General features: G+C 40.7%; 1 protein-coding gene across 1 annotated transcript in view; it reads left to right on the plus strand.

The window, feature by feature from the left end:
• Positions 1 to 27,290, plus strand: part of MLXIPL (MLX interacting protein like) — a 94,185-nt gene that overhangs the window by 25,261 nt on the left and 41,634 nt on the right. The window contains exons 3-7 of the mRNA XM_070735096.1: positions 3,221 to 3,303; positions 4,658 to 4,747; positions 8,592 to 8,636; positions 8,747 to 8,948; positions 14,871 to 14,951. Of these exons, the coding sequence (XP_070591197.1) occupies positions 3,221 to 3,303; positions 4,658 to 4,747; positions 8,592 to 8,636; positions 8,747 to 8,948; positions 14,871 to 14,951 (501 nt within the window). The remainder of the gene's footprint in view (positions 1 to 3,220; positions 3,304 to 4,657; positions 4,748 to 8,591; positions 8,637 to 8,746; positions 8,949 to 14,870; positions 14,952 to 27,290) is intronic.

A 27,290-nucleotide genomic window follows, 5' to 3' on the forward strand; every position in this document is an offset into this window, starting at 1 on the left:
TAGCGGATTTCTACTAGAAAGTTTAGAACTAAGACGCCTTAAACAAGATCTAAGTATTGCCCACAAGACCATATGCTGCAAAATCCTGCCTGTCGGCAACTACTTCAGCTTCAACCACAACAACACAAGAGCACACAACAGATTTAAACTTACTATTAACCACTCCAAACTTGACTGTAAAAAATATGACTTCAGTAACCGAGTTGTCGAAGCGTGGAACTCATTACCGGACTCCATAGTGTCATCCCCAAACCCTCAACACTTTACCCTTAGATTATCTACGGTTGACCTATCCAGATTCCTAAGAGGTCAGTAAGGGGCGAGTACAAGTGCACTAGAGTGCCTTCCGTCCCCTGTCCTATTGCTCTCCTATATCTCCTATACCTTTCTTCTATTCCTATATCTCTTCTTCTACTCTTTCATTGATATGTTCTATTACTATATCTTTTCTCTCTCTCTGTGTGTGTGTGTGTGTGTGTGTGTGTGTGTAAATACCCTCATTGTGTATTTGTTGTGGTTAGCTCTGGCCCAGCTCCTGCCCCAAGGACTGTGGATGTGGGGGAGACATCCACATGCTGCAGGCCTGTTTTGCCCCCGGTGGAATCTGCTGATGAAGGTTCCTCTGACCAAGAAGACATGAGTGACAGGGAGGAGGAGAGTGTGGCAGACAGCTCAGAAGGAGATAAATTATCTAGCTCCTCCTTGGATTCAGAACAAGAGTTAATGATACAGCCACGCATGCGGAGAGCGATGCATAGGCAACAACAACTGAGAGATTATTATCAAAGAAAATGAGGCCACCTGTGGTTGGGTGGGGCTGTGGTAATTAGTGAGGCTGCTATAAATAGCAGCCTGTGGGTTTGGCCATTGTGGAGGATGATCTGATTGTTGTGTTTCGTGACTGCTTTACTGACTTTGACCTTTTGTGTGCTGATTTTTCCCCGCTTTGAAACTAAACCAGAGCAAAGTGTGTTTCACTTTGTGAAAGAAGGACTGTGAATTGCCTCACAGCTGAAGCTAAGTATCACAGAACTGATAAGGGACTTGTACAAAGTTTGGAGACGAGTGCTCTTTGCTATACCAAAAGAGGGCTTGGTTTAAGTGAATTTTCATTATAAAGAACATGGTTTTGAATTTTCAAACATGTGTGTATTTGAAATTTGTACCTGTGAATTTTTGGGAGGATTCTACCAGAGAGCCTGACGGAACATGTATTGGACAAAATAAATAAAATAAATAAATAAGGATGGCATATGGTAGTGAAAGTTGCATTGCATGAGCAGCTTCACTTCTCCTGCATGTGCATAGAAACATAGAAACATAGAAGTCTGACGGCAGAAAAAGACCTCATGGTCCATCTAGTCTGCCCTTATACTATTTTCTGTATTTTATCTTAGGATGGATATATGTTTATCCCAGGCATGTTTAAATTCAGTTACTGTGGATTTATCTACCACGTCTGCTGGAAGTTTGTTCCAAGGATCTACTACTCTTTCAGTAAAATAATATTTTCTCATGTTGCTTTTGATCTTTCCCCCAACTAACTTCAGATTGTGTCCCCTTGTTCTTGTGTTCACTTTCCTATTAAAAACACTTCCCTCCTGGACCTTATTTAACCCTTTAATATATTTAAATGTTTCGATCATGTCCCCCCTTTTCCTTCTGTCCTCCAGACTATACAGATTGAGTTCATGAAGTCTTTCCTGATACGTTTTATGCTTAAGACCTTCCACCATGTTTTTTATTTATTTATTTTGCTTAAGACCTTCCTCCATGTTTTTTATTTATTTATTTTGTCCAATACACAATAATACACAATGAAGGTTATAGAGGATATAGTAGAGAAGAAATACAAGATATAGGAGAGACTATAGGACAGGGGACGGAAGGCACTCTAGTGCGCTTATGCACGCCCCTTACTGACCTCTTAGGAATCTGGAGAGGTCAACCGTGGATAGTCTAAGGGTAAAGTGTTGGGGGTTAGGGGATGATACTACAGAGTCCGGTAATGAGTTCCACGCTTTGACAACCCGATTACTAAAGTTGTACTTTTTACAGTCAGGTTTGGAGCGGTTAATATTAAGCTTGAATCTGTGCATGTCCCAGCATGTTTTTGCTTCTTCCCATGCGCAGGAAACAAAATCTCATGAGCTTTCTGTGATTTTTTTGCTTCGGTGCAAAAATATTGGATCAGGAATGCTGGGAGTTGAAGTCCACAAGTCATAATTGAGCCATCTTTGCCTACCCTTGGCCTAAAAGAAACTCAGTTACATGAATAGTAACTGGTAAAGTGGGGTGGGTGGGTGGTACAGAAATGGTGAAGTAGCATATTTTCTCCCCCATAATTTGGTACTCAGCTGATGTTTTAGGCTGCAAATCCAAAAGGTCTCATCCAGCATAACCAAGGATAATGGGAGTGGTAATCCAAACTGCACTGGGAGTGGGATGGGGAATGAGTGCGTGGGGGAACATTTCTACATATCCTTCTGCTTGCATTTTAAAGGCCTGAGCAACGGCTCTGTCTTTTCTGCTTTAATATATTTTTGGAGGGGAGACAAAAGAGAGGGTGGGGGCAGAGCAAATGACATAGTCGTCTCATATACCAGGTACAGTGGTACCTCTACTTACGAACTTAATTCATTCCGTGACCAGGTTGTTAAGTAGAAAAGTTTGTAAGAAGAAGCCATTTCCCCCATAGGAATCAATGTAAAAGCAAATAATGTGTGCGATTGGGGAAACCACACGGAGGGTGGAGGCCCTGCTTCCTCCCAGGAGATTGCTAGAGAGGCCCCATGGAGGTTTCTCCCCGCCTTTTCCGGCCCTCTTTCCTCCCAGGAGATTGCTAGAGAGGCCCCAGAGAGGCTTCTCCCCACCTTTTCCGGCCCTGTTTTCCTCCCAGGAGATTCCTAGAGAGGCCTGACAGAGGCTTCTCCCTGCCTTTTCTGGCCCTGTTTCCTCCCAGGATATTCCTAGAGAGGCCCCACGGAGGCTTCTCCCTGCCTTTTCCAGTTACAGTTTCGGAGGCTCAGATTTGTATGTGGAAAATGGTTCTTGAGCACAGGCCAAAAAATCTTGAACACCTGGTTCTTATCTCGAAAAGTTTGTAAGTAGAGGCATTTGTAGGTAGAGGTAGCACTATACTAAGAAGCAGCAGAAAGGCCTGTGCTGCCTCAGCCTGCCTGGACAATGGAATATTTACTGTAATGGATTCTTCACACAGATGTGGAACGCAGGAAGACCTCTGTTTGTGGATTTGTTACTCCTCTGGATGGGTCTGAAGCAGATGCGCATCGAAAGCCAGAAGTAAGTGGTGTAGTATTTTCTCCACATCATGTGTGTTTGTGTGTGTGTGTAGATTATGCTGATGCTGCAGTTTTCATAGGCATTAAAGATTAGGTCCATATGTGAAGGTCCACTTAAACTGATCTATTGCGTGACCAGGTTCGTAAGTGGAAAAGTTTGTAAGAAGAAGCCATTTTTCCCATAGGAATCAATGTAAAAGCAAACAATGTGTGCAATTGGGGAAACCACAGGGAGGGGGGAGGCAGGGGGGAGTATGTCTATCCACAGGTAAATTCTCAACTAATGGTTAGCCCTTGCTAGGAATTAGATAAGAATTAGATGTATTGATTCCAGGTTGCTCCCACTTTTAACTCTGCGCCCATGTTTTACCATTCCTTCCACTACAGGTTTGATAAGGATGGCTGAACGTTCTTGATTTTTCTTGAAGTAGTTTTACTTCTCATTCAAGAAGATTCTTGTCTTCAAAAAAATAAAAGAAAGAAAGTTCAGTTGCTGTTTGGAAAAAAAAACCCTCCACCTTTTGAGATCTTTGCAGTTTTTGTGCAACACGCAATCTGATCGCTGAATCAAAAATGCAATTTTGGGGGATTGCGAAATAAACACTTTATAAACCAAGCAGCAGAGTTCATATAACATATATGAACACAAATGACCCAAGCGTAAAATGGTTATTTCTGTTATTTGATAAAAGCCAGAATTTATAGTTTAGCATGATGTGACCTCATCCATTTTACTCTACTCAGCAATATAGTATTAGTATTGTGTTGGAGACCAAATCATTTTAAAATCTTTCCCTTCAGTTACATGGCCGATAAGGTCCCACAGAGTTGGCCTTCTCCGGGTCCTGTTGACCAAACAATGTCATTTGGCGGGCCCCAGGGGAAGAGCCTTCTCTGTGGTGGCCCCGGCCCTCTGGAATCAACTCCCCCCCAGAGATTAGAACGGCCCCCACCCTCCTTGTCTTTCGCAAATTACTCAAGACCCACCTTTATCACCAGGCATGGGGGAGTTAGGATATTCCTTCCCCTAGGCCATTACAAGTTATGTATGGTATGTTTGGTTTTTATAATAAGGGTTTTTAGTTGTCTTATTAAATTGGATTGTTACATGTTGTTTTTTATCATTGTTGTTAGCCGCCCCGAGTCTGCGGAGAGGGGCGGCATACAAATCCAATAAATAATAATGATAATGGATAATATGTTAATATTAAAATGGTTTTTATCATACCAAAAGCCAGGCTGAACTTGGAAAATTGCAATTTAAAAAGTGAGAAACATTATTATTATTATTATTATTATTATTATTATTATTATTATTATTAATTCTTCTTCTGGCTTGTTGTCTTCCTTCTCAGGCAGTTGTGCTGGAGGGAAATTACTGGAAGCGACGAATTGAGGTGGTAATGAAAGAGTATCACAAATGGAGGACCTACTATAAGAAAAGAGTAAGGATTGGTCTCCCTTTCTCCCAACAATGTTATCAAGCTGACCTGCTGGGGGGATACAAAAAAGACAAGACTTCATATCTCACCCCAGATACTTCCCGATGTCGTCTGATTGCATCTGCCATTCACCATTTGCTGATGACAGGTTGACAAAAGAGGACTAAAAATAATGGAGAGAGTCAAAAGTCAGGTCTAAATCATGAGTTGGGTAGTAGCTCCACCTAGGGGCTCAATCAGTCTTTGATTAGAAATGCCCATAGTTTTACCTTTCACAAAAGATCCAAACTTTTGGCTCTGGAATTTCTGCTTCAGCAAAGTTACTCTTATTATTATGTTATTATCTATATACCAATACAGTGTTCCCTCGATTTTCGCGGGTTCGAACTTCGCGAAAAGTCTATACCACGGTTTTTCAAAAATATTAATTAAAAAATACTTTGCGGGTTTTTTCCCTATACCACGGTTTTTCCTGCCTGATGACGTCATATGTCATCGCCAAACTTTCATCCGACTTTAATAAATATTTTTTTAAATAAACTTTAATAAATAAACATGGTAAGTAATGATCTAAACGCATCCCCCGGGAAAATTGAGGGAACACTGTACTACCAATACACTGTTTGTAACCTTCAATTGGATGAAATGGTACATCACAGGACAACAATGTCAAGGCAATCAGCAATGGCACTACAAGCCTATAAGTTAGGAAAAAAAAACAAATCTATGGATTCTGAAAATGCATAAAGAATGACCTCTCAACCCTGCTGTTCTGTTCGGGTCGTATGTGACCCGAAGCCAAGTTTGAGTCCCTGTAAAAAATTTTCCCTGCATATCTGAAACTTGAAATTTCATGCTGGTTCATCATTTCAGGGGTTCTCTCTATGAGAATTTTTTTGGGGGGGTGGGGGGCTTAGTTTTTGCTGGGCAAAAAAAGTTACAAATCTTATGTTCCCGGGTCACCCTGACCCGGACCGAAAACTCTTCATTTGCAGTGCTTATGTTTGGTCTTTTTGAAAGCTTTTTTCACTTGGAAAGTAGTCTGAACATTTCTGCACACAATGATATGAAAATTGAAATGAAAAAAGTAAATCTTATTGGTTTATTTTGCGGATATAATGCACGCCCCCCCCGTTTTTGTGAAAAAAATTTCAATTTATGGATAGTTTTGCTTGCAAAATGCATTCTATTTTACTAAAGTTGGTGTGGGATTGGTAGCTTGAACATTTCTGAATATAAGAAAAATATAAAGGAACTGAAAAAAATGATTCTTATTGGTTTTTTAACATCAGAAATAAGGCCTCCCCCCCCCCCTTGGCTGCTTGCAACCATTTTCACTTTTTATTTTTTTATGCTCCAAATCCGAAATATTCTTTAAAATCTTAGGCATTCATTTACTCAATTTAACAATGCTGACCATCAAAAAAATATTTGTGGGGGTGGGGGAAATTTTTTTTTTCTGGGCAAAAAAAAAGTCACACTTAGTCTGTTCGGGTCATATAGACCCGGACCAAAATGATTTTTTTTAGGCACTTGAATTTGGTCTTTTTGAAAACCTTTTCAACTGGAAAACTAGTTTGAACATTTATGAACATAATGATATGAAAATTGAACTGGAAAAATTGAGACTTATATTTTTATTTTGATCAAAAAGCCCCTCCCCCCATCCTTTTTTAATTTCGTGTCAATTTCTATTTTTTAAGGCTACAAATCCCTAAGGAATTTTCCCCCAAAAGGTTTGATATACTAAATTGAACATTTCTGAATATAAGAAAAATATAAATGAACTGAAAAAAATGGTTCTTATTGGTTTATTTTTGCCACAAAAGGGCCACCCCCCTCGGCCTTGCTGTTTGCCATTATTGTCACTGTTTGTACATATTTGTCTAGAAATATTTGGAATATCCTTTTGAAAATCAACCACATTGTAGCCAGAGAACTAATTTTATGAAACAAATCCATTTTACTAAAAAAAAGTATGTAAGTTTGAAATTAACAGCATAATTTTTATATAAATTGAAATAATTGAGGCATACTTTATGTGCAAAATAAACCAATATGCATCAATTTTTCCAGTTCAATTTTCATATCATTATGTTCAGAAATGTTCAAGCTACCAATCCCACACCAACTTTAGTAAAATAGAATGTATTTTGCTAGCAAAACTATCCATAAAGTGAAGACTATTTAAAAAAAACGGGGGGGGCGTGCATTTCATCAACAAAATAAACCAATATGCATCAATTTTTCCAGTTCAATTTTCATATCATTATGTTCAGAAATGTTCAAGCTACCAATTCCATACCAACTTTAGTAAAATAGAATGCATTTTGCAAGCAAAACTATCCATAAATTGAAAAAAAATTCACAAAAACAGGGGGGGCGTGCATTATATCCGCAAAATAAACCAATAAGATTTACTTTTTTCATTTCAATTTTCATATCATTGTGTGCAGAAATGTTCAGACTACTTTCCAAGTGAAAAAAGCTTTCAAAAAGACCAAACATAAGCACTGCAAATGAAGAGTTTTCGGTCCGGGTCAGGGTGACCCGGGAACATAAGATTTGTTACTTTTCTTAAACAGAACAGCAGGGTTAAATTTTTTGCTTTGGACAACATCACATCACATCACAAAATAGTCCCTTCTCTTACTGTTTTCTTACTACTTCTTTTATGCATACTGGCAGCATATACACCAAGACAAGGTCACATGACTGGCTTAAAGGTGGCCAACTTGACGTCACTCACATCAAGGGTTCAGGTTAGGGTGTCTGGCCTCTCCTCACCTGAAAGAGATACAATTTCCCTATCTATTTACTATTATTGAACATCCAAAATATATTATTTAATTCTATGTATATATGCCCTATGTGTACATACATATTACACAAGGCACACAAAAGTATATATCATCTACTATATAAAGTGTATACACGTACATACACGGACACCTCTTCTAAAGGTATGCACATTCAACCTCATTTATTGCCATAGGAAAAATATACCCAGAGCCCAGAAAGAAAGAAAAAAGAAAAAAAAAATCAAAATTTTACTACTGGTTCTGCATACCTGACGATGCTCGTAGGAGCCCATCACTGCCCCTACCTTATTTGAGAGCATTGTCTTTATTCGCATGATTCAAACTACCTGCCATTTTAATTCCCACGAAAACAAGGGTGGCTTTTTATTGTCTTTTAACAGCTCCCACCAGAGCAAAATGTCATTCCTCAATTGAAATCCATATCTAATGCAGCTGTGAGAGCAATCATGGGCTTCCCAAGGTATGCCCGTGTTACACCAACACTCCACAGTGCATTGGTTGCCAATCAGTTTCCGGTCACAATTCAAAGTGTTGGTTATGACCTATAAAGCCCTACATGGCACCGGACCAGAATATCTCCAGGACCGCCTTCTGCCGCACGAATCCCAGGGACTGGTTAGATCCCACAGAGTTGGCCTTCTCCGGGTCCCGTCGACTAAACAATGTCGTTTGGTGGGACCCAGGAGAAGAGCCTTCTCTGTGGTGGCCCCGACCCTCAGGGACCAGCTGCCCTCGGAGATCAGAACTGCCCCCACCCTCCTTGCCTTTCGTAAACTTCTTTAGACCCATCTCTGCCATCAGGCATGGGGGAACTGAGACATCTCCCCCGGACCTATACAGTTTATACATGGTATGTTTGCGTGTATGCTTGCTTTTAATAATGGGGGATTTAGTGTTTTTTAAATTATTAGATTTGTTCTTACATTGTCTTCGTTATTGTTTTGAGCCGCCCCAAGTCTATGGAGAGGGGCGGCATACAAATCTAATAAATAATAATAAAATAATAATAATAATTTCTCTTACAGCTCCACAGGTTTAGCCGGGAAGGGGAAGTACCCAGCCCAAAACCGGTGAGTGAGAAAAATCTGGTTTTAATCCATTTTGGAGCTGCCCATAAGCTCTCCAACTATGAAAGGGATCCCCTTGAGATCCCCAGCTTCATTTCTTCTCTCCCCTTCAGGAAGATGTACCTTGGCAATCGACAGAGAATTGGTGTAACCAGCTTTTCTCCAATGTGGTGCCAATGCTGCTGCGGGATAAGGAGGAGGAAGAGGAGGAGGGAAGGCAGCTCTTTGACATGGACAGCTTCCTCTCGGACATCTCAGACACCCTGTTCACCATGACTCAGGGCAACTGTCCCCCTCAATCATCATCAGAGGAAGGTAACTCTGGTGTCTTATTGCTGCTGGCTTTGGGACAGCCTGAAGGTTTTCTCCTACTATTTATTTACTCTTATTTATATTGCCCGTATATTATACCTACGGGCAATATAAACAGGACCGCCTTCTGCCGCACAAATCCCAGCGGTCGATTAAATCCCACAGAGTTGGCTTTCTCCGGGTCCCGTTGACTAAACAATGTCGTCTGGGGGGACCTAGGGGAAGAGCCTTCTCTGTGGTGGCCCCGGCTCTCTGGAATCAACTCCCTCCAGAGATTCGAACTGCCCCCACCCTCCTTGCCTTCCGCAAGACTCTGAAGACCTACCTATTATTATTATTATTATTATTATTATTATTATTATTATATTATTATTATTATTATATTATTATTATTATTATTATTATTATTATTATTATTATTATTATTATTATTATTATTATTATTATTTTTGTATGCCGCCCCACTCCGTAGACTCGGGGCGGCTCACAACAGCAATAGAACAATTCATAACAAATCTAATAATTTAAAAAACATTTTTAAAACCCCATTATTAATCAAACATACATACAAACATACCATACATAAATTGTATAGGCCCGGGGAAGATATCTCAATTCCCCCATGCCTGTCGGCAAAGTGTCACCAGGCATGGGGTAATTGATGCATTCCTTTGTTGACTAGTAAGATTTATGTGTGGTATGATTGAGTAGTATTGACTGTTTTTAAATAAAAGTGGGTTTTAGCTTCAGTTTTTAATTATTGGATTTGTACCAAATTGTTTATTGTTGTTGTGAGCTGTACCGAGTCTTTGGAGAGGGGTGGCATACAAATCTAATAAATTATTATTATTATTATTATTATTATTATTATTATTATTATTATTATTATTATTGCCGCCTATTCGCAAATGGCAACTCAAAGCGGTTTACGGAATATAAAACCTCATGTAAAAACAGTGAAACTAATGTAAGAAAAGTTATGCAATAAATTGATAAACTTATCAGAGATACTTTACCAGAAGAGCCCTCCACTCCTCCGCTCGCAACACAATACCCTACACAACTAGACTCACAATCCTAGCTTTAGAAAGAACTATGTCGCCTTAAACACGACCTAATCACAGCCCACAAAATCATCTGCTACAACGTCCTTCCTGTCAACGACTACTTCAGCTTCAACCACAACAACACATGAGCACACAACAGTTACAAACTTAATGTAAATGGCTCTAGACTCGACTGCAGGAAATATGACTTTAGTAACTGAGTAGTTGATGCATGGAACTCACTACCAGACTCTGTAGTATCTTCACCTAATCCCCAAACCTTTATCCTTAGACTATCCACTGTTGACCTCACCCTATTCCTAAGGGGTCAGTAAGGGGCGTGCATAAGTGCAGCAGCGTGCCTTCCGTCCTGTCCTGATGTTTCTCTTTTACTGGTATCATGTATATAAACATTGTTATACAGTATCTTTGTATACTGGCAATACATACTTGCCAAAATAAATAAAAAAATAAAAAATAAAAGTTGTTGGAAGCTGACCTTTAAGGTATGAATATCATAGTACCTTCCTATTCTGTCTGGGTTCCCCCAGACGCCAACACCAACTAAAAAGAGTAGCCAGACACGCTGGTAAAAAGGAAAGTCATTTTATATCTTTGAAAACAAACACAGATAACAAAAACTGTTCTTACAAACTGGAATGCTGTGAAGCTTCACAGAAGAGTCACGACGGCCAGACAATACAACAGGCTTCTTGCTGGCACACACACCACTGTAATAATAAAACCCACGCCTCCCCCAAGTTTTCAGCCTTCGAGGCCACAAGCCAGAATCAGAGACGCCAAGGATCGAAGCAAGGTCACAGGACTCCCAAAAGATAACTCTCCACAATACAGGAAGGGCGGGCCTGCCTTTTCAACCTTTCTGAGGAGAACCACACCCAAACCCAGCTGTTGCCTATTAGGGATGGAAGTACCTGGCTAATTGTCCCCTTCTTTGTGCTGCCCTTCTCTGCCTCATATCTATGATGGCTTGTGCATTCTCATCTAATGACTCCAGGCTACTCGCTGGGGAGAGCTCCCCCCCGGGGGTCTCAGGCTGTTCCCCCTCCTCCTCGTCCTGACATTCCTCTTCCCCATCTGCCTGGTCCTCCTCCTCCTGTTCCTCGTCCTCCCCCTCTGAGCATGGAGCCGACAGAATTCCAGCCGTTCCCTGAGGAGCCTCAGACTGAATCACAACAATGCATTGACAATAATCTGTAGGTAATAATAAAGATACCCTAATAGTAACTTTTGATAGATTTATCTTCCATAACAAGGTCTCATGGCTTTTAAAGACTTCAATGTTTTTGCTTATCACCAGCAGAGTATAGCTTTGTGAATTTTTTTTATTTATTTGTTTGCTTGTTTGTTTGTTTGTTTATTTATTTATTTTGTCCAATACATAATACACATTGAAGAGAATAGATATGTAATAATATAAATAAAGAAAAGAATAGAAGAAAAGATATAAAAGTATAGGTGAACAAATTTGAAAGGAAGAAAAGATAAATGAGATAAGGAGAGACAATTGGACAGGGGACGGAAGGCACACTGGTGCACTTATGCACGCCCCTTACTGACCTCTAAGGAACCTGGAGAGGTCAATCTTGGATAGTCTAAGGGAAAAATGTTGGTGGTTAGGGGTTGACACTACTGAGTCAGGTAATGAGTTCTACGCTTCGACAACTCGGTTGCTGAAGTCATATTTGCTGAGTTGCTGAGTCTTCGGAGAGGGGCGGCATACAAATCTAATAAATTATTATTATTATTATTATTTTTTACAGTCAAGTTTGGAGCGGTTAATATTAAGTTTGAATCTGTTCCGTGCTCTTGTGTTGTTGCGGTTGAAGCTGAAGTAGTCATTGACAGGTAGAACGTTGCAGCATATGATCTTGTGGGCAATACTTAGATCATGTTTTAGATGACGTAGTTCTAAGCTTTCTAGACCTAGGATTGATAGTCTGCTTTCGTAGGGTATTCTGTTTCGAGTGGAGGAGTGAAGGGCTCTTCTGGTGAAGTATCTTTGGACATTTTCAAGGGTGTTGATGTCCGAGATGTATGGGTTCCAGACAGATGAACTGTATTCAAGGATGGGTCTGGCAAAAGTTTTGTAGGCTTTGGTGAGTAGTGTGAGATTGCCGGAGCAGAAGTTGCGAAATACTTCTTCTTTTTCCCCCCATCCTGAATTTTCTACCCTTCATCTCTCTTTTTTGACTCTGACTAGTTGTCCCTGCCTTTTGCTTACTTTTAATTTACTTGACCACATTCTGCTTACATTTTTTCCCCTTAACACATTCTCACATATTGTACTTTTTCTTCAAAGGAAGTTACCAAACTCTGCACATTTGTGTATTGTTTATCATTCCGCCACTTTTTAAAGAAGTTGTGACCAAAACTATGCAGAATTCCAAATATAGTCCTACTGCCGATTTTAATAGAGCATTGTTAGTTTTATTTTCAATCTCTTTCTGAAACATCTACAACTTGAAATTAACTTTTTCATAGTTGTCACGTGGGGTTGATGTTTTCCTTGACTTACTCTCCCTACTCCAAAATAGCATTAGCAGTTAAATTTATATACCGCTTCATGGTGCTTTACAGGACTCTCTAAGTGGTTTACAGCTTATTGCCCCAATAATCTGGGTCCTCATTTTACCGACCTTATAAAGATGGAAGGCTGAGTCAATCTTGAGCCAGTGAGAATCAAATTCCTGCCAGTGGCTTGAGTCAGCCTGCAATACCGCATTCTAACAATAGGACCACCATGATTCTTGGCCATTCTTCCTGAAAGAATATACTATATATCTGTGGCATTGAGTCCCAGGAGATAAAAAGTAGTTATGTGTCCCAGTTTATGAGAGTTAATTTTTAATCCTATAACATTAAAGAGTAATACATTTTCTAAACATTTTCTAAATTATGCTTCCAGAAGCATAATTTCTTTTTATCGTTTTAATAATAATTGTTTAACGACATGTTTAATCTCATAAATTCTTCTGTCTCCACTGAGCCACATTATAAAATAATTAGCCATAGGGACAGTCACAATCATAAACTATAAACCCTTAAAGGGATCACTGCATTTTTCAGAGTATAAGATGCACCAGAGTGTTCGGAAACTTCAGATCGTACAGAAAGCAGCTGCGAGAGCAATCATGGGCTTCCTTAGGTATGCCCATGTTACACCAACACTCCGCAGTCTGCATTGGTTGACGATCAGTTTCCGGTCACAATTCAAAGTGTTGGTTATGACCTATAAAACCCTTCATGGCATCAGACCAGAATATCTCCAAGACCACCTTCTGCCACACGAATCCCAGCGACCGGTTAGGTCCCACAGAGTTGGCCTTCTCTGGGTCCCGTCGACTAAACAATGTCATTTGGCGAGACCCTTCTCTGTGGCGGCCCCGACCTTCTGAAACCAGCTCCCCCCGGAGGTTAGAACTGCCCCCACCCTCCTTGCCTTTCGTAAACTTCTTAAAACCCACCTCTGCCGTCAGCCATGAGGGAACTGAGACATCTCCCCCGGGCCTATACAGTTTATACATGGTATGTTTGTGTGTATGTTTGCTTTTAATAATGGGTTTTTTAGTGTTTTTTAAATTATTAGATTTGGTTTTACATTGTCTTTATTATTGCTGTGAGCCGGCCTGAGTCTATGAAGAGGGGCGGCATACAAATCTAATAAATAAATAAATAAATAATACAGGGTGCGTTCCAAAAGTAATGTAATTGAATTTCCTGCGCCGCTCCTATTGGTCGGAATGGGACCGAAGCACTTGGAGTAGGTGGGGGGGGCACTGCCCCCATTCTCCCTGCCTTTCATAAAGCTTTAAAGACCCACCTCTGCTAACAGGTTTGGGGCCATTCTAGCCCAGTCCAATGAATGAATATAAGATATATGAGGTGGCGGCCCCGGCCCTCTGGAATCAGCTCCCCCCCCCCCCCGGAGATTTGCACTGCCCCCCCCTCCTCACCTTTCGCAAGAGCCTTAAGACCTATCTATGTTGCCAGGCATGGGCAGCTAGATCATGCCCCCTCCTTCTCTGACCATTAAATGTTATGTGTGGATGTGATTGAGTAAATTGACTGCTTTTTAAGATTATGGGATTTTAGTTTACAGTTTTAACTATTAGATTTGTATACATATTGTTTTGTACTGTATTTTGTGAGCCACCCCGGGTCTCCGGAGAGGGGCGGCATATAAGTCTAATTAATAATAATAATAATAATAATAATAATAATAATAATAATAATAATAATAAGTTCCACTGGAACTTGTGCCGGAACTACCATTTACCAGTGGCAAAGAACTGGCGGGATCATAAGCCCGAAAAAGTGGTTGAAAATGAGCAAGCAAAACTACTGACCGAATTCTGAATTATCTCAGCGGACATTTGAAAACCATCGGAATTGACAAAATCTCCATCTGTCAATTGCAAAAGGCCGCTTTACTGGGATCGGCAAACATAATTCGCCACTACATCACGCAGTCCTAGGTGCTTGGGAAGTGCACGACTGGTGATGAAATACGAAATCCAGGATAGTGATCTCGTTTGCTTCATTGTATTGACATAATAATAATAATAATAATAATAACAACAACAACAACAACAACAATAATAATAATAATATAATATAATAATAATAATAATAATATAATAATAATAATGCTGTAATAATAATAATAATAATAAAAATCTGTTTTAAATTTTTAACTATGGGGTTTTAGAATGTATTTTTATTTAGATTTCTAACATTTTGTAAGCTGCCCTGAGTTTCAGGAGAAGGGCGGCATAGAAATCGAATAAACTAACTAACTAACTAACTGCATTGAGTTCTATGGTGTATTTTTGCTTGCCTTTCCTTTCTCTTACAGCTTACGTTGGCAACGCTGACATGATCCAACCAGACCTGGCCCCTCTACAGCCAAATCTTGATGATTTCATGGAGATATCTGGTAGGAACCACCCTATTCTGGGGGAAGCGGAAGGGATCGTGGGAGAGATCTAGAAAGGGAGCCATTGGATGGGTTTGATCTGTGGGGCGCATTGGAGCAGAGGTTCCCATTCTAAGGCCTCTATTAGCTTCTATTAGCTTGTCACATTTTCTCAATTTGATGGAAACGGGGGAGGGGGAGGAGAAGGGGGAGGAGGAGGAAGAGAGCCCTCAAATCTAGGGTAGCCAATACCCTAGAAGACAGGCTCAAAGACCTAGACAGACTAACACAGTGGGCCCACACCAACAAAATGATGTTTAACATCGACAAGAGCAAAGTCCTTCACCTAGGCAGAAAAAAACCTGGACACACATACAACCTGGGAGAAACCCCTCTTAGCAGTAGTGACTGCAAAAGAGACCTCGGAGTTTTGGTGGACAATCAACTAAACATGAGCCAACAATGTGCAGCAGCAGCTAAAAAAGCCAACACAATCCTAAGCTGGATCAACAGGGGAATACACTCCAAGACCAGGGAAGTCTTAATACCACTCTACTACGCCCTGGTCCGACCGCACCTGGAGTACTGTACTCAGTTCTGGTCACCACACTTCAAAAGAGACATTGAAACTCTGGAGAAGGTGCAAAAAAGAGCAACCAAGATGATTAAGGGATTGGAAACCAAGACTTACAAAGAGAGACTGAGGGAACTGGGCATGGATAGCCTACAGAAAAGGAGGGCCAGAGCGGACATGATAGCAGTCTACAAGTATACGAGGGGATGTCACAGAGAGGAGGGGATCATTTTATTCTTCAGGGCACCAGAGGGCCGGACGAGGAACAACGGCTGGAAGCTGACCAAGGAGAGACTCAACATGGAGATAAGGAGGAACTTCCTGACGGTCAGAGCGATCAACCAGTGGAACAACCTACCAGCGGACGTTGTGAACACTAATACTCTGGACATTTTAAAGAGAAGAATGAACTGCCAGTTGACTGGTGTACTATGGGGTTCCTGCTTGGGCAGGGGGTTGAACTCGATGGCCTTCATGGTCCCTTTCAACTCTAACAATAAATAAATAAATAAATAAAACTCCAATCCCGCTCTTGATGCCGAAATCCAATTTAAACCATCCCTGACAGATGGCTCTCCAGCCTCCACTTTATATATATATAACTTGTGTTACATGAATGTGGAACCACGCCAGGGGCTACTCATAGAGGAAGGAAAAGTTTCTACTGAAAAAAGAGGAAATTTCTGAGGAGGGGGTGTTTGGGGGCTACAGACCAGGAAGCAGCCAAAGAACAAACGAAGGACCAAAAAAGAAAAATGTGGGCCGGAGGAATGTTGCTTCACTCCTTTTACCGACCTGCTTCTGAATTTAGGAAACTCTTAGAACCGAGGAATGGAAAAACAACCTCTTTTAGCTCAGGCCGGTTTTGTGCAAGTTACTCACCCATGAAACCCTTTCTCAAGCATCCTATTGCAGAAACTCATGACTAGTTTTGTACAACATGCTGACTAGGTTGAAATGGGGTCAGGTATTTTGGAGTTCAGAAAATTGTGGGAGAAACAGCTGCTATCTTAGCACCAGAGGTGGGTTCCTCCCAGTTCTGACCGCTGCTATGGAATCGGAAGTACAGTGTTCCCTCGCTTTTCGCAGGGGATGCGTTCTGAGACCGCCCGCGAAAGTCGAATTTCCGCGAAGTAGAGATGCGGAAGTAAATACACTATTTTTGGCTATGAACAGTATCACAAGTCTTCCCTTAACACTTTAAACCCCTAAATTGTAATTTTCCATTCTCTTAGCAACCATTCAGATTATTACTCACCATGTTTATTTATTAAAGTTTATTTAAAAAAATATTTATTAAAAGCAGACGAAAGTTTGGTGATGACATATGACGTCATCGGGCGGGAAAAACCGTGGTATAGGGAAAAACCCCGCAAAGTATTTTTTAATTAATATTTTTGAAAAACCGTGGTATAGACTTTCCTTGAAGTTCGAACCCACGAAAATCGAGGGAACACTGTATCTTGGCGGCCTGGGAATTGGCAGCAACCCAGGACCACCCCGCCCCCAAACTGGCTCTCTCGGAAGCGCCATAGGTGTCACCATCTTGCTTTTGCTTCTGCGCATGTACCTGCGCAGTGCATCAGTGAGTGAACAGGCAGCAAAATAAGCCAGAACCCATCTTTGCTTAGCACATTGTGTGAACAAGCCAGTGAAGGGCTGCAAAAATTTTTATTACCACACTGTGGGCGTGGCTTATTGTGTGGGTGTGGCTTGATGGTCATGTGACTGGGTAGGTGTGACCAGGTGGGAGTGGCTTGGCAATCATGAGACCGGGAGTGGCTTAAAGGTCATGTGACTGGGTGGGAGTGGCTTACCGACCAAGATACGTTTTCAAATAGTTGCTTGGACTCTTTTTCAGTTGATTAGCTCACATTATTTGAATAGCCACAAAAAGGACAAATGATAGGCAGCATTATTAGTTGAGGAGCCCAATAACATTTTAAGGTTTGGTACTGAACCCACAAGGTTCAGTATGATAACAGATTAGGCAAGTAGCTCAATTTTCTTTAATTACTGTAAAAGTTCAGTTCTAGATAATGGTTAAAACGATTAAAGCATTTATGGGTAAAAACATACTATTTATATCCTATTTTAAAAGCAATTAAGGATCATACTAAGGTACTAGAGAAGGAAGGACAATAACAAAAATTATTAAGTATTCAATAAATATTGCATAAACGTACTACCCCCACTATGTCCCCCCTCGTGGGGGCAGCAGCCTATTGCTGAACCAAGCCATCAGCTAATATTGGCTTTAATATCTTGTGTGTACTCAGCCAGAGGTAAGGTGCCAGGAAGGGAGTGTTCTTCCTTGAGGTTGACAAACACTAATTCAGATTTCTCCAATGTGATAAACCACTTCCCCCACTAATTCACTACAATCCTGTAGTATAATTCCCAGCAAGCACACACTGGCTTATATAGTTTACATATACCCCAGGCTTATATAGTTTGCGTATGGTATGATTGTGTTGTTTTTAGATGTTTTTAATATTAGATTTGTTACATTGTTATTATTTTGTAGTGAGCCGCTCCGAGTCTAAGTAGAGGGGTGGCATACAAATCTAATAAATTATTATTATTATTATTATTAATTATTATTAATTGGAACTGGAACTCTCAATATAGCTAGAAAGTAACTGGTTTGGGAGGAGAGATGGATCCTCCCTGGAACTTTAGAGAACTGTAAAGATGGATTCCTTTGAGTGATGATGCAGTGAAGAGGTAAATTGTGGGTGCAATTGAAATCTCATTACAAATGTTGTCCTTGGTTAATTGTTTCAGTTTTAATAAACACAATAGTATGGGCATTTGAGTCAAAGCCCTGAGGAGAAAGCATCCTTCTTTCCTTGCTTTAAGATGACGGTCTATACCAGTGATGGCTAACCTATGGCAGTGTTTCCCAACCTTTTTTGAGCTGCGGCACATTATTCACATTTTCAAAATCCTGGGGGAAATTGAGCGAGGGGGCTAAAAAAAGGTTTGGACAAAAAAACCCTCTCTCTTCCTTTCGCTCTGTTTCTCTCTCCCTCCCTCTTTCTCTCTCTTCCTTCCTTCCTTCCTCTTTCTTTCTCTCTCTCTCCATCCCCCTTTCTTTCTATCTTCCTTCCTTCCTCTCTTTTTTGCTCTCTTTCTCTCTCCCTCCTTCCTTCCCCCCCTCTCTCTTTCTTTCTTTTGCTCTCTCTTTCTCTCTCTCTCTCTCTTTTGCTAACTCTCTCTTTCAAAGGACAATTGTCGCTGCCTCCGCCCTGGAGCTCTTGCTTGCCGCCGCCATCCCCCGGCTACTGCCCGGTGCCGCTGCTGCTGGCGCCCTCCTGCACCCGGTGCTCTCCCGCCGGGCCCCAAAGGACACTCGCTGCCATCCCCACCAGGGAAGCTCCAGCTGGGTGGAACGCTGCCGGTGCCGGTGCCTCCAACCTGGAGCTCCCGCTCACAGCCGCCGTCTGATGCCTTTGATGCTGGCGCTCTCCCGCAGGGCCCCAAAGCTCATCTGCCACGAAGAAGGAAGGCGCAAAAAAGGAGGTGCAAAGAATGAAGCTCAGCTTCCAATCTCGGAAGCTGAGCTTCGCGGCACATCTGACCATGTCTCGCGGCAAACTGGTTGAAAAACACTGACCTATGGCATGGGTGCCACAGGTGGCACGCGGAGCCATATCAGCTGGCGCCTGGGCCATTGCTCTAGCTCAGCTCCAACGTGCATGTGTGTGCTGGCCAGCTGATTTTTGGCTCACACAGAGGCTCTGGGAGGGCGTTTTTACCCTCCTCCAGCTCCAGGGAAGCCTTTGGACCCTGGAGAGGGCGAAACAGGAGCCTACTGGAACCACCCGAAGTTGGGAAACAAGCTGTTTGTGGTGTCCAGAGGACCTCCAGGGGGTGGGGGAAGCTGTTTTCACCCTCCTGAGGCATTGAATTATGAGTGTGGGCACTGGCACATGTATGTTAGCGTGGGCACACGCTCTTTTGGCACTCAAGGAAAAAAAGGTTCGCCATCACTGGTCTATACTGTCACCAGCTTAGAAGACTTGTTAAAAAGTTAACATTTAAATGTTAAACTTAACATTCAAATGTTAAACATTTGACATTTTAAAAAAATAACATTTAAAAATGTATTTTTGTTGAGTGTGTTTCTATCTGGGTAGCTTTCAGTGTTAGGTGACAGCAAAAATAGCCATAAATATGACAACTCTTGAAATGAGTAAAACGATTTTGATCCATTGCTGTGGTCTTAGCTATGTAGTTCAGGATATTTGAGACCCAGATAATATTATTCTACGAACTAATGGTTGAAACTTTTAAATTAAGGAGTGAGAATCTACCAACATTTTTTGACTTTTATTGTTTTTAACGTCAGTCGGAAATTGATGAAGCTTTTTCTGGTGTGAAGATAAAGTGATAATGGGGACAACTGTGTTGGTTTTGTTCCAGAAGTTAATTTAAAAATATACAAGGAAAGTCAGTAAATAGGGGCTTGGTTTAGATCTTTTGTTAAGCTCAATCCTCAGGAGTAATTAAAAAAAAATTCAAGGATAATAGATAGATAATTATCAATAGATAATCTGATGAAGAGAGGGACTTCAGATATGCTCGGAGGCAGATTATCTCACAGCTGGAATTTTAGGGACTGCATGTAGTTTTCAGTTAATCCTTATTTCTTTTAGGAAGGACTAAACTAAAGGACTGGTCTTTGAACTGTGTTATTTTCCAGAGGTTTTGGGGTGCTGCCACCTGCAGAATCCCTATCCTGTCTGGAAACTAAACAGTGGACATTCACCTGATTATATTCCCAAACTTCCATATCCTGGAAGACTAAATTGAGCCTGCACTGTGCCAGGGATTGAAAATGTTTCTAAAAAGCTGCCTTCTTATCTTAATATCCCAGAAGCTCTTTGACTTTCTTTCTTTCTTTCTTTCTTTCTTTCTTTCTTTCATTCTTCCTTCCTTCCTTCCTTCCTTTCCTTCTTCCTTCCTTCCTTCCTTCCTTTCCCTTTCTTTCTTTCTTTCTCCCTCTCTCTCCCTTCCTTCCTTTCCTTCTTTTTTTCCCTTCCTTCCTTCCTTTCCTTCTTCCTTTCTCTTCCTTCCTTCCTTCCTTCCTTCTTCTTTCTTTTTCTTTCTTTCTTCCTTTCTTTTCTTCCCTTTCTCTTTCTTTCTTTCTCTTTCTTTCTTTCTTCCTTCCTTCCTCCATTCCCTTTCTTTCTTTCTTTCCTTCCCTTTCTCTTTCTTTCTTTCCTTCCCTTTCTCTTTCTTTCTTTCTTTCTTTCTCTTTCTTTCTTTCTTTCTTTCTTTCTTCTTTCCTTCCTTCCTTCCTCCATTCCCTTTCTTTCTTTCTTTCCTTCCCTTTCTCTTTCTTTCTTTCTTTCTTTTTCTTTCTTTCTTCCTTCCTTCCTTTCCTTTCTCTTTCTTTCTTTCTTTCTCTTCCTTCCTTATTCTTTCTTTTTCTTCCTTCCTTCCTTCCTTTCTTCTTTCCTGCCCTTTCTCTTCCTTCCTTCCTTCCTTCCTTTCTTTCTTTCTCTTTCTTTCTTTCTTCTTTCCTTCCTTCCTTCCTTCCTCCATTCCCTTTCTTTCTTTCTTTCTTTCTTTCTTTCTTGATTTATTTGTTTTGTCAGGTACATATTGGTAGTATACAAAGATATAATGATGTTTATACACATGATACTAGTAAGAGAGAAACATAAGGACAGGGGACAGTAGGCACACTGTGCACTTATGCATGCCCCTAACTGCCCTCTTAGGAATCAGGTGAGGTCAACAGTGGATAGTTTAAGGGTAAAGTTTTGGGGGTTAGGTGACAAAACTACAGAGTCAGGTAGTGAATCCCATGCATTAACTACTCGGTTACTACAGATGTATTTCTTGCAGTCAAGTTTGGATCGGTTCACTTTAAGTTTGTATCTGTTGTGTGCTTGTGTGTTGTTGTGGTTGAAGCTGAAGTAGTTGAGTTTTTTATGGAAAGAGAGCAGTTCAAGGAAAAAGCTGGGTTAGCCCCCCCCCCCCCTCCCAAAATTAGCCTCTGCTGCAATGCAGAGGAGTGGCAGTAAAGTCACCAACTCTGTCCCCAGGCAGGCTACAGAATCCTCTGCCTGTCAGTCAAAGGGCAGAGGCCCCTGTTGAATGAGGAACCACCACCCCCTTTGCTTCTCTGAATGTCTGGAGAGGAGAGAGGAACCTGAACCATATGGAGAAGTCCCCATGGCAGGACCACGGCAGTCTCTGGGGATGGTGACAGACTGCTGCTGGCCTTCCAGTGCAGGTAGGAGAGGATGGGGCAGGTGTGGTGGGAGTTGATCCTTGCTTGTATTCAGTCCCTCCCTGCTCCCTGGCATAGATAAGCCCTTCTCCATAAACCTAAGGGCTGAGAGAGAGAGAGAACTAGTGCTAAGGGGAAGAAGGAAGTGATCTTTGTACTTGTAGCGAGCACTCTCTTTTTGTAGAATTGGGTGATCTGATTCTTCATCTATACCCCAGAATTGAGGTTCAGTTGTGAAAGTATAACTGCATAGAACAAAATAGCCAGAAAGCAAAGTGGGGATTTCTGTAGAGTGAATTTTGCCTAGTCCAACCTGGTTCACTCACCCTCAAGCGGCAAACTACAGCTGCCTCTACATCTGCGTCATGTCTACAGATGAAACCCAATAAAAACCTAGATGCTTTTTGACTTGAGCCTTCCGATCCTGGGAAGAAGCGGCTTGAAAATTGGAATTATTGAATGCATGGAGACAGCTAGGAGAGATTTATTTATTTATTTTATTAATTGGATTTGTATGCCGTGCCTCTCCATGGACTCGGGGCGGCTCACAACATGTCAACGACAAACAGTATACAAATTACAATTGGATCCGATTAATAGAAATAGTCAGTTTTAAAACATTATAAAGGCTAAATATCAAAAATCATTCATTCAATACAAACGAAGTGTAGTAAGCATTCAGAGGCCACAGGCTGGGATCTAAGGATCCCAAGCCTGGCGGCATAAATAAGTTTTCAAATTCTTACGAAAGGCAAGGAGATTGTTCTCTGTTCTTCACGGGGGTGTAAATAAAGTGTCACCCTTCTCCTCAAGAAGCTGAAAACCACTCAGTGGGGCAAGGAACCGCTGCAAAGAGGACCTCTCCCGGGAATGGGGACAGTATCTATCTATCTATCTATCTATCTATCTATCTATCTATCTATCTATCTATCTATCTATCTATCTATCATCTATCTATCTATCTATCATCTATCTATCTATCTATCTATCTATCTATCTATCTATCTCTATCTCTGTCTGTCTGTCTGTCTGTCTGTCTAGCTAGCTAGCTATTTCTATCTATCTATCTATTTCTATCTATCTATCTATTTCTATCTATCTATCTATTTCTATCTATCTATCTATCTATCTATTTCTATCTATCTATCTATTTCTATCTATCTATCTCTATCTCTATCTCTATCTCTGTCTGTCTGTCTGTCTGTCTGTCTCTCTCTCTGTCTGTCTAGCTAGCTAGCTAGCTAGCTATTTCTATCTATCTATCTATCTATCTATCTATCTATCTATCTATTTCTATCTATCTATCTATATCTATCTATCTATCTATCTATCTATCTATCTAGTTATCTAGCTAACTATCTATTAGATTTCTATGCTGCCCTTCTCAAGGCGACTCAGGGTGGTGTATGCCAAATAGTCCTTACTTCTACTTTGTTTTCTCGCTTTCCAACTGATTCTGCCCAAGCCTTTGAGAGAAATTGGCAGAAGTGCATTTAGCGTTCGCAAGAGCAATAAAATACAGGGATTTTAGCCAATTTACAGTTTATTCATTGATCATCCATGGTCTCATACCGAGTCTTCGATATCGGACAATTCTACTTTTTTTCCTCTAACTGCGATCGCCAACTTTTCATACAATCTGTGGTGTGTTTGAGTTTCCACCCTCTCTGATAACTTGCCCAGCCTTTCTATGAATTGGCCATTAACAGTGAAGTGTAATGAATGTGTGAATTTATGGGGGTATTTTTTCATAAGGAATGAAATCAAAGAGTTTTCTTTTTTAACATCTTGGTGGGGAAGAACCCAAGGAGATATGGCTGATGCAAGAAAAGAAACTTAATGTGTGATTGATACGGAAACTTACAGCTTTGTGTCTCATCTGGTATAATCTGCTGCTATACCGTGAAATCTCTGTCCTGTAGTTTAGAAGCCAGGGAATAGATTTCCTTAGTAACAATTTTAGTCTGGGTTGCCCATATTGCATGGGGTAATCTTCTTTGCTATAGGGAAAGAATGGCAAAATTTAGATGGGGCCCAGCCTCGTCTGACTTGGAGTGTGCTTATTGCCACACCATATCTGATTTCACCATATTGCCTATTTGGTTGAGTTTGGGTGTGTTACGTGATGTCTTTTTAACCACTGTTTATTGAATAAATCACAATTGGATTCACACAACATGGTTTGCTAACTATAGTAGTTTGTTATTCAGTAGTTATTTATAAAGACATTAGGACAGGGACGGTAGGCACAAAGGTGCACTTATGCACGCCCCTTACAGACTTCTTAGAAAAGGGGAGAGGTCTATTGCAGATAATGTAAGGTTGAAGATTTTGGAATTGGGAGAAGAAACAACAGAGTCCGATAGTGAATTCCAGGCATTAATCACTCTGTTGCTGAATTTGTATTTTCTGCAGTCTAGTTTGGAGCGATTTACATTTAGTTTGTATCTATTGCGTGCTCTTGTGTTGTTGTTGTTAAAGGTAAAATAGTTCCTAACAGAGTACATTGTGATGTATGATTTTATGAACAACAGTTAAATCAGTTCAGAGGCGGCGTAGCTGTAAATTTTCTAAACATAGTAATTGAAGTCTGGAGGAGTAAGGTAATTTGTTGCGTGAGGAGGAGTGGAGGACTCTTCTTGTGAAGTATTTCTGGACTCCTTCAATTGTATTAATGTCTGTTATGCAGTGTGGATTCCATACAGGTGAGCTGTATTCAAGAATTGGTCTGACATGTTTTGTATACTCTGGTTAGTAGATCGGTGTTTCTAGAGTAGAAGCTACGTATTTATTGACCCCTCACATCCTGGACACAAACTGTTTCAACTCCTACCCTCAAAACGTCGCTACTAAGCACTGCACACCAAGACAACTAGACACAAGAACAGTTTTTTTCCGAACGCCATCACTCTACTAAACAAATAATTCCCTCAACACTGTCAGACTTTCTACTAAATCTGCACTTCTATTCTACTAGTTTTTCTCATCATTCCTATCACCCATTTCCTCCCTTGTTGACTGTATGACTGTAACTTGTTGCTTATATCCTAAGATTTTTATTAATATTGCTTCTTCATTGCTTATTTGACCCCTATGACAATCATTAAGTGTCGTACCACATGATTCCTGACAAATGTATATTTTATTTTATGTACGCTGAGAGCATATGCACCAAGACAAATTCCTTGTGTGTCCAATCACACTTGGCCAATAAAATTCTATTCTATTCTATTCTATTCTATTCGTGCTTTTTGGACAATGCTGTTGCAGTGGGCTCCGGCAGTTAGGTCACTGGAAATGTGTACTCCAAGGTCTTTGACTGAGTGAGGGTCTTCTGCGAGTTCAGTTTGTCCCAGTGTGTATTTAGTATTTGGATTCTTATGTTATTTGTGTATGACATGTTATGCCTGCCGAATAAGTTATGTTTATGGATTACACAATACATGACCTACAGTGTCCTAGAAAAGTAGGATCTAAATTATAAAAATAAATGAGTGAATCCAGTGAATGGGAATTGCAGTGCTGTTTTCCCTTTACTTGCCGTACAGTTATGGAGTTTAATATCTCGATGCAAACATTTCAGACTGTGTGAACTAACCAGCATTGTGCAAAGTAACATGATTGATGATGTGCCATCAAGTCATTGTCAACTCTTCATGACTGGGTAGATAGATTTTCTCCATGATGAGAACCTGGAGTTTGAAGTCTTCCCACATTGTACCATTACCAATGTAAATGTGCCCATCTACCTTGCTGTGTGTTGTTAGAAACATAGAAACATAGAAGATTGATGGCAAAAAAAGACCTCATGGTCCATCTAGTCTGCCCTTATACTATTTCCTGTATTTTATCTTAGGATGGATATATGTTTATCCCAGGCATATTTAAATTCAGTTACTGAAGATTTACCAACCACGTCTGCTAGAAGTTTGTCCAAGCATCTACTACTCTTTCAGTAAAATAATATTGCTTCTGTTCTCTTGTTCTCTTTGCTTTCCTTCCATCTTCCTCAATATTCGAACCCTTTCTAGATCACACCAGGCATAATGTGTCCAAAATAGAATAATTTGAGCCACATCATTTGTGCCCCAAATGAGAACTCAGGGCTGATTTGTTCAGTGATATATTTTTCTGTCCACGGTATTCCAATGTTCAAAAGTGCCAATTATCTTCCTATCCTGCTTTTTCATAATTTAAAAATAGTATGAGTGAGAGGGAAAAAAATTACCCTGGAGAACTTATATTCAGTACAGAGAGATGAACAGTCTATAATTAGTACAGAGAGGGCCAGAATCTGTTTATATTTGGCCTTCTCAGTTGATGCTTGCAAGTGACAGTTATGCACCAAGAAAAGCTACAGTGATGTAATTTACAGAGTTAATGGCTGTGTTTTTATAACACGATTAAGTAATTCAATTAAAGACTAAATAATTCTCTGCACATGCATAAGAACAGGTTTCACTTAGTTTTTTTATCGGTTCAGCCTGTTGTTCAAACTCTTACTTAAACTATCATAATAGTAGTGCCTGTATTGGTAATAATGATAATTATTAATATTATTCATTTTAGTTTCCAAGACATGAGGAATTTTGAAAATTGTATTTTTTGAAAAAGGGAAGGATTTAAAGCAAGATAGATATTCAAACTCATCAATGCTGCTTGTTATTTGTTTAAAATCATATTAAGAATATTGACAGTCCTGGAGGGAGAAAGATAGGGAGATTATTTACTTCTAGCAAAGGATATTTATAAAGAACCAAATAGACATAATTAATGCATATGTGTGAATGCAATTGCACAACTGCAATCCTGGATAGGTTTATTCTTAGGAACGCTACAGTTTTTGTATAAAAATAAAATATTTTGAATATAACTGGCCTTATATAACAAACAAGCCCAGGATTACATTGTGTAGTATGGTAGAGATCAAACAAGTATTTAGACAGTGATGGTGAACTTATGGTGCGGGTGCCACAGGTGGCACACAGAGCCATATCTGCTGGCATGCAAGCTGTTGCCCCAGCTCAACCCCAGCATGCATGTGTGTGCCAGCCAGCTGATTTTTGGCTGGCACAGAGGCTCTGGGAGGGCATTTTTGGCTTCCAGAAAGCCTCCAGGGGGATGGGGGAGGGTGTTTTTATCCTTCCTCAGCTCCAGGGAAGCCTTTGGAGCCTGGGGAGGGCAAAACACAAGCCTACTGGGCCCACCAGAAATTGGGAAACAGGCTGTTTCTGGCCTCTAGAGGACCTCCGGGGTGGGGAAGCTGTTTTCACCCTCCCCAGGCATTGAATTATGGGTGTGGGCCCTTGTATATGCATGATAGCGCGCACACACGCTCTTTCAGCACCCAAGGCAAAAAAGGTTCACCATCACTGATTTAGGGGAATAAAGAAATAAAACTCACTGTGCATTTGACGAGGAAGGGCACATATGCCCTTACATAGCCTCCTGTGAGGGCTATTTGTAGACACAAATACAATGGTACCTCTACTTAGGAACGCCTCTACTTAAGAACTTTTCTGGATAAGAACCGGGTGCT

The sequence above is a fragment of the Erythrolamprus reginae genome, chromosome 1 (genome assembly GCF_031021105.1).
Source record: "Erythrolamprus reginae isolate rEryReg1 chromosome 1, rEryReg1.hap1, whole genome shotgun sequence".
In the NCBI taxonomy this organism is placed as follows: domain Eukaryota; kingdom Metazoa; phylum Chordata; class Lepidosauria; order Squamata; family Dipsadidae; genus Erythrolamprus; species Erythrolamprus reginae.